The sequence below is a fragment of the Elephas maximus genome, chromosome 5 (assembly GCF_024166365.1).
Source record: "Elephas maximus indicus isolate mEleMax1 chromosome 5, mEleMax1 primary haplotype, whole genome shotgun sequence".
Lineage (NCBI taxonomy): Eukaryota > Metazoa > Chordata > Mammalia > Proboscidea > Elephantidae > Elephas > Elephas maximus.
Window position 1 is genome coordinate 28,994,695 of NC_064823.1, and position 8,329 is coordinate 29,003,023.

General features: G+C 39.7%; 1 protein-coding gene across 1 annotated transcript; it reads right to left on the reverse strand.

Moving 5' to 3' along the window:
* Positions 1-957: 957 nt before the first annotated feature.
* On the reverse strand, positions 958-7,896 carry LOC126077512 (mitotic spindle assembly checkpoint protein MAD2A-like). Its single transcript, XM_049887053.1, has 5 exons — positions 7,713-7,896; positions 6,709-6,840; positions 2,645-2,743; positions 1,836-1,966; positions 958-996 (listed from the first exon to the last, which is right to left on the reverse strand). The coding sequence occupies exons 1-5, from the start codon at positions 7,783-7,785 to the stop codon at positions 958-960; spliced, it is 474 nt and encodes a 157-aa protein (XP_049743010.1). The 5' UTR covers positions 7,786-7,896.
* Between the last annotated feature and the right edge of the window lie 433 nt (positions 7,897-8,329).

Sequence of the window (8,329 nt, forward strand, 5' to 3'; positions counted from 1 at the left end):
CACTTCATTCTTAAAAAGTATGCAATTGGATCAAAAAATATGATTCATCAAGTGAAGTAATGAAGACAAAGAAATACATAATTAAATGACATGTGTGGCTACTTTATGGTCCTCTGCAATGTATTTTCCTTTGCCTCCTAAGATTTTAAGGTTCAGAAAGGCCAGAACGTTATTTCATTCATCCTGACACTTGCAACATAGTATTTTTGCACATTAATAGACGCTCAACATGTAATTTTTGAATAAATGAATACAGGCTATGTGTATTCACTTAGAAGTGAAAGTTACATGAGAACAGTGTCAAATGGACATTGTAGCTACATAATAAATTTACTTACTACAAAAGAGATGAGATTAAGAATAGATTATAAAAGATTTCTTTGAAGTTCGCAATAAATTGACCTTGGAAAAATAGGTGAGAACTAGATAGAACACACCTGCTGATAGTATTAATGCAGGCACAGGGATAAGCAAGCTGTTTTTTTTTTTAATAAGTATACAAAGATAACCAAGCTGAGAGTAAAAAAAAAGGCCGTAATTAAGGATATTGTGAGAAATCTTACACATAAGTCAAGAAGGTAAGGCTAAGAGTGTAGAAAGGCAGTTTGTTGTTATTGTTAGTTCCCCTCGAGTTGATTTTGCCTCATGGCAACCCATCGTGCACACAGTAGAACTGCTCCATATTTTTCAAGGCTCTGAAATTTTGAAAGCAGATTGCCAGGCCTTATTTCTGAGTTGCCTGTAGATGAGTTTGAACCACCAAACTTTTCGTTACTAGTCCAGTGCTTAATTTTTTGCGCCACCCAGGGACTCCTAAAGGTACTACAATCCAACATTTGCTAAACTGAACTAATTCCGAAAGGCATATCTCTTGTTATACAAACAATCAATGTTGATTTTAAGTCGATTATTATGAGATTAAAGTGGTATAACCAAACACAATAGATTCAAGGTACCTCAAGATTTCCTCGTCTTTGTATGCTTTGGACCTATAGCCTAGGTGACACAAAAAAATCATTTGCAATACTGAACCCATCCCACCTACCATTTAACACCAGTATCAAAACATTTTAAGACAAATTTAAAACACACAAATTTAACTTTATTTCACCATTGTCATTAAAAGCTTGATTTTATCAAACATAAAAGGACATTTTCAAAGAGTTCTCTATCACAGGAAATTAAACAGTAGAAACATTCAAAGCTTCATAGGTAAAGTTATATAAAGTCAAATAATTGGAATTTTTTTCAACATGGGAACTCTAGATCTAAAAAAATGCTGGACGGACCTCAATATTTCTTGACTTATGGATTATATTATTTTCAGGATCTAAACAAAGATTCTGAATAGTCAGACTATTTTTGCAGTAATTTACAATTAAATATCACCCTACCTATATTCTGACTCAAGCTACTTGACCAAAATGTCTGATTTAGCAAGTTATTTAGCTTTATAGTTAAAGTTTTTCCAACTACCGTTGCCACCTTCAAAAGAACTGACATTAGAACACTGATTCCCTTTTGGACAACGTGCAATATGCTTTTGTGCTCATCTATTTAGCCAAATACATCAGTGAAGGGATAATGCCATCATCTCCTCAAATTCATGATGTCAACTCCATGGAACATTAAACAGGTACAAAAAATGGATGATGTACACTTCAGGAGGGTATAATGTTGTTTCCCCACCTAAAAATTCACCAGTGAAATAAAAATATCAACTTGTAGTTGACTTCCTTTCAGGAAAACACATTTGAGAATTGCCAAGTACATTATTTTTCTCAGCTCATCCCTCAGCCATTGACCGGAGTTTTGTATGCCATCATGCTATTTACTTTGTGGATTGTAGTAGTGAATGAACGAAGACGGACTTCCTCAGAACTGATAATGAACTGTGGTCCTGATTCTTCCCATTTCTCAGGTACAACCAAATCTTCATCTGTGTAAATCAGTAGATCAAATGAACCTAAATTGGGGATAAAAATACATTAAAGTACACCATGTTTTCAAATGTAAAACAACCTTCCCTGTCTCTCTCACCTTTTGAACCACCCATAGCGTTAAGACAGGATAGCTTGGCCTCTAATCATTACATAGTATCTTTTCCTCAATGAAAATAAATTTTAATACAGAAAATACTGCAACCTCCTATCATATCTTACGAAAACTATAGGACTTTTTTTTTTTTTAAACAGAAAATCATCAAAAATATTATAAGTGTATCATCACATGGGAAAAAAATGAATGTAATAAATGTAATCCATAGGAGAGCTAACATCTTGATTTGTTCACTGTTATGTTTCAGTACCCAGACCACTGCCTGGCATATAATAGACACTCAATAAATACCTGAAAATGAAAGAATAACTAAGTTTGAAGAGCAAAACACAGTTTTACAGCTAAAATCTTAACACACAGAAAATAGCAAAAGGAATTACACCAGAACGGGTATTGTAAAAGTTTTCATTTTTTTTCCCTGCAATACCCCAATCTTCACTTTTTGCTTTACAATGCTTTGTCCCCCGTTTATATCACGTGATACTGACAATTAACAAAAAACTGAATAAAGGGTGATTCTTGAACAGTAGTTTAGCCTTTTCCCCATTACAACTTTAAATGAATGAGGAGCTGTGTGAATACTCACAGGAAACTCCCAACAGCGGCAGAAATGTTACTGTAGCCGTGATCTGTCTGATCACTGAACGGATCTCATCTTGGATAGTTTTCTGAGACTCTGCTCTGGCTGCACTAGGAAGAAACCAAATCTATTCATGTATTTCAGGTTTCCACAAGTTATTTAAAACTTCTCAGTAACCAAGAGTATTTACCTGCTTAAGTGCTTCTGAAATCAAATGTGTAATGCAATAAGAAGAGTTTAAAAAATAATGAATAAAAGTATTTTAGGACATACAGCCTAGTAGGCATAATTTTAATATCCTTATGTATTTCATTTATCCTTTCAGTCATCTATTAAGATCAACATCATATCATCTATTGTCACATGACTTAGCAAGTTCATGACATTAAAGGAAATAAAGCAGAGTCACATCTCTAGCTGGGGAAGAGTCTAAGAAAACCCCTTAGATATAGGTACATTCCTGAAATGCCCCATCTAGTGTGTCTTGTAGACTTCTGAAAACACCACCATAAACATTAAAATTTAGAACTTGATGCTATAAACTCAGGGCATTAAGTTAAGAGAATACCATCTACACAAATCCATGATGCACTAAACTGAGCACAATTCTTTTCCACAGGAGATTGAAGATTAAATTAAACTGACAGAAACACTTTATGGAATTTACTTTACATGAAACTAGTTCAATACATTTAGAACTCATTTTGTAACGAAAACAAGTTTTTGGAAAAGGCTTATCAGAGCAAAAATCATTTCTTACTTATCTGTCATCTTTTGCAGTCTCATCACCCTCAATATCAAACAGCCAGCTTTCAAGGACCTCACTGCTTTCAATATTTGAGATGACTACCACCAGTTTCTGAACAGAACATTTGTATAACCATTCTGCAACACAAAACAAGGCATCTTTTTTGGTCCACTGCATTGCAAAGCAACTCTTACCTTCTCAGGTCTCTCGTCCTATCCTCGGCTAATTCCTGCCACTGGTATTTTGACCCCCTCCCTTCTGCTCAGAAAACTTATCACATCAATAATCTAGCTCCTCTTTTCAAATTCTCAGTATTTCTACAAAGTACAGTACTCGCTGCTGAGGATACAGTGAGCAAGAGAGATTTTCATCCACAACCAAGGTAGGAGCGTAGGAGATGGGAACTGATTTAATCACCACACCAACAAATGTGAAATTACAACTGCAGTGACTGCTGTGAAGGAGAAATGGTACAATGAAGAGCATTTAAATAGGAAAAACTGGCCCAATCAGGGAGGACAGGGAAGGCTTCAGCTTAGCTCTGAGGGGCAAACAGTATTAAATATGCAAAAGGAAAGGAAAGAAGGTACAGGCCTTAAGTACTTGAAGGGGACAGCAGGTGACTATAGGACTGAAAGAAAGCCAGTAGAACTGCAGGAAAGATAAACAGCAGCCAGACCATACAAGGCCAGGTGGGCCAAATGAAATTACATCTCAAGAACCAGGGAAGTCATCACTGTGTTCGAAATAGGACGCGATATAATCAGATTTACATTTCAAAACTATCACTTTGAAAATGGGTTACAGGGGATCTAGACATTAGTGTAGATCCCTTACTCCCTTACCAAAAGGTGGTTTAACAAAAGGTTGGCAGTTCAAATTCAGCAGCTGCTCCTTGGGAACTTATGGGGCAGTTCTATTCTGTCCTATAGGGTCCGTATGAGTTGGAATCGATTCAAGGGCAACGGGTTTGGATTTTTGGTTTTTAGACACTAACTCGTTCATTTAGTAGTTTAAGCAAGATGAGATCATTAAAGCATGTAGGAGGATATACTGGTAGAAATGGAGAAGTAGACAGATTCAAGGGATTTCATGGCGAAATTTATCAGAACTTAGTGGATTAACCCCCATAGCTAACAAGTCAGGAATATCTCCCAAGTTACTGGCTTGTATCGCCGGTTGGATGGTTGAGCCATTCACTGCTAGGAAAGTGAATTGAAAGTGGAGCACTTTTGCAGAGAATCTTAAATTTAGTTTTCAATATGATGAGTCGGAAGTATCTCCGGGATAGTTATGTAAGAAAGGCACTGGGTATATAGGTTTGGAATTAGGAGACATTTGGGTTAGATATAAAGAGTCAACTACACAAGGTTTATCAGCACATGTCAGAGATCATCTAGAGAGATTATAAAGTGAGAGGAGGGCCTCAGATTGCGCTCTGAGGTAACTTTGAAAACTGATATAGCATATACAGGAGTCAGCAAAGTTTTCCACCAAGAAACAGAAAATCATTTAGTAATCAGTAAATATTTTAGATTTTGTGGGCCACCTAGGTGTCTGTTCTGTTTCCAAGCAGTACAAAAACAGACCACCAGCTGGACTCCTGGCATATATCAACAACTTGCCATCAAAGGTTTAGCTTTTAAAAGGAGAATGGGTGGTCATTTGAAGGGGATTTCGGGTAGGCAGCAATTTTTCTTCTTTGAAAATTGGAGACATGATGTCAATAGGAAGAATCCCAATCACAACAGAAATAAAAAATAGGAAAAAAGTAGTGTAAAGTCCCTGAGGACACTAAAAGCAACGGGATTCAAAACAGATAAACAATTTGCCTCAAAGAATAATTCCTCAATTTTAATAAAAATAAAAGGGAACAAGCTAAATAGGAAGTCCAGATACATTTGAGGTGGAATTTCATTTGAGTGGTCTCGAAACAGATAATCCAATGAACCAGCGGCTCAGGCAAAGCTTGCTTCTCCACCAAATTGAGATGAAGACACAGACCTACACATAAAGATCTATGGAGGTTCTAGGCCAATCCACCTGGGTGTAGCTCTATGAACAGCTATGGGAGATTTAGCCCTAACCCTATGACCCATAACTTTGGATGCAACTTTGGGAGAGGGAGGTTACTCCTAATGACATGCTTCCTGCTTGCACCTGAGACTGATATCTACTACCACACCCCCAACAGTCGCCCAATCTTGCTATTCTCATAGCACTGACCTATTAAATCATTTAACTTCTTTGAGGCTGAGAAACTCTGTACTACTATCTTCCTTTCCTTGTCTTTTTACCATTGCTTGAGATCCTTCCATACAGCCCTGTACAAATATCTAGGGATTTTACTCATGTAGATATTAATGGCAGGGAAATGTTACTAGCTTATCTAGAGGATAATGTAGCTTCACAGAGGTATCAAGCTAACGAAGGTCAGACGGCCATTATCAGAACGGCCTACTAAAACAGAACAGGTAAAAAATAAAGTAAAAACTAAAAAATGAAGCTACAACTGAACATGAAAAAATTCTGAAACAACAATACAAAAAACAATTTTTGAATTTAAAAATTCAAAAGAAAAAGGATGGCCACTACTAAAAGACAAACTAGTATTTTGGAAGAACAAATGGGGAGAAACTAAGTTGAAACATGAAAGGAAAGCTATCAGAAATTCTGGAAGGAAAAAAATACATGGAGAACGGTATTGGTACAACAGGTAATAAAGCAATTTCTTGAGCGAAAGAAAGAATTGAGGGTTCAGTAAAAGAGATTCAGTCACAGGCAGATTAAAAAGAAAGATAAAGGGAAAAAGCTAAAAAATGGGTGTTCTGGTACTTAGGATTTTTTTTTTTTTTAGTCCCAGAAACCCAAGTTTAGTATGCAGGTTTAATACAATTTTATTTTCCTTGATGTTTCTCTAACGCTAACTTTAAAATCTCAGCAGCTACAGAGAAAGCATCATGTTAGGAATGTATAGTCGTCGTTTTCTCAAACGCTATCATAATTACGTTAAGTTCTAACTTGTACCATTTGTCCATATGAACTTTCGAATTACAGCAAAAATCATTCTAAGGGAGTTGATGGAGACATTTATCAAGCCATATCATATTCCTAACATCAAAATACTCAGCCACCTCAGAATGTGGTGGAAAAGGATTTAATTTATACACTCTGTGCTTTCTCCCAATTGAAAACCACTGCATATTTTAGAAGGCAGTGTGTTTCACACTTCTATATAGGAAGCTGAAAAACGACCAAGATGACAGGCAATGTGGATACAAAAATGGCTGCAAAACTCAAAGTGCTTTCAATTATTAAATACCTTTTAGTTGATCCACCAGATTATTTAGGTATTTGATGAGTTCAGGATCAGCAGTCACAAGCAAGGTGGAGTTCATATTTTCGCACTCAGGTAAAGGTTTCAGATGGATATATGCCACGCTGATATAAAATGCTGTTAATGCCAAACGCGGAAAGCAAAAGAAACGTTAAAGTCATTATCATTTGTAGTTACAGAAAATAAACCATATTTAGATGTGGCTATGTGGTTATGGTTTCATTAATGGTGTAAAACTGTAAATGCTGAAACACAGGTTTGCTTGTCTTACTCAAGGCAGAGTATGTCTGTACAAAGTGGCATTAAATGTCCATAAAATCTTGCTTCTGGGTAAAAGCAATATATGCATTCACGTGGCAATAAAGGACAAATTAAACGCCAAAATGCATTAACCTACCACTGCCACATTTCGTCTCATTGTAATCCAAGACTAAATTCAGATTACATGGTTATAAAACACAAAACAGGCTTGGACCGACTGGTCAACTGCTCGAGACAAGCTTCTCCTCTTTTTCCTCCTTTTCTCCCCTCATGTCCTGCCAGGCTCTAGTAGAAGTCGTGCACACAGCTGGCCTGGTCGGGGACAATGCTATCCAGACAAAGTCTGACGGATCGTGCCCTGCCTCAGAACCAACGCCGGGCAGGGGCTGGGTCAAAACACACACTGGGTCTCCGCTCAGTCGTACCAGGTCTCAGGGGGCTGCGGAGTCCGACCAAAGAGCCGCTCCAGGTGAAGCCGCTGCACCGCGAGGCGGCCCCCGCAGCGCCCAGCCTTCTCCTCCACCATTAGGAACGCGTCCGGGGCTAGGCGCCGGCATCCGCCTCTCCGCCGATTCCTCGGGGCAGGCAGACCGCGCGGGGTCGCGAGGGCTCGGACTCAGGGCCGCTCCGGCCCATCCCGGCTCCCCACCTCGGAGGCCGAGCAGGGGGCCTACGGGACGGCCTGGGCTCGGTTCTCCCCAACCCTGGCCCGCATCAGGAGGACTTACAGAAGAACTCAGCCACGATTTCGGCGCTTCCGCGGAGTGTAACACCCTGCTCCCGGGTGAGCTGCAGCGCCATGGCTCGGCCCACAGACGAAGGCGCGCCTTACACCGGGCAAACACCGACTGCCGCGGATCCCGCAGCGCTTCCCCGCCACTCGTTTCAAACGTTACGCCGCAGCCCGCCGTCTTGCCCTTCGCGCAGGCGCGATGAATTTCCTGGTCCCGCCCACGCAGCGGCGCCCTGGCCTTCCTCTCCGCCCTCCCTCCCTCGCCTTCTCCAGTGCTGGCTAAATGTGCAGGCGCGGTCCGGAGACCTGGCCTTGCTACTGGGGTTTCAGTTGTGTGTGTGGGTTTTTGCTCCTTGGGTGATAGACTCTCCTCGTGATAGACTCGATGGGGCAGAGTGGAGAAGATGGGCAATTCTTATTTTTGCGTCCGCTTACTACGCCTATGGACTGAGCGAGCAAGGAGCACAATTTTGAGTTTTAAAGGTATTTTCAAACTAATGTAAACTGCCTACCAGCTGCACCTAAAGTGGCCCCATTGATCTTCATACTTGTTCATGTTGCCCAGTAGCGGATGCATGGTGGAAATTTATCCAGAAGCAACTGCACGCTGAG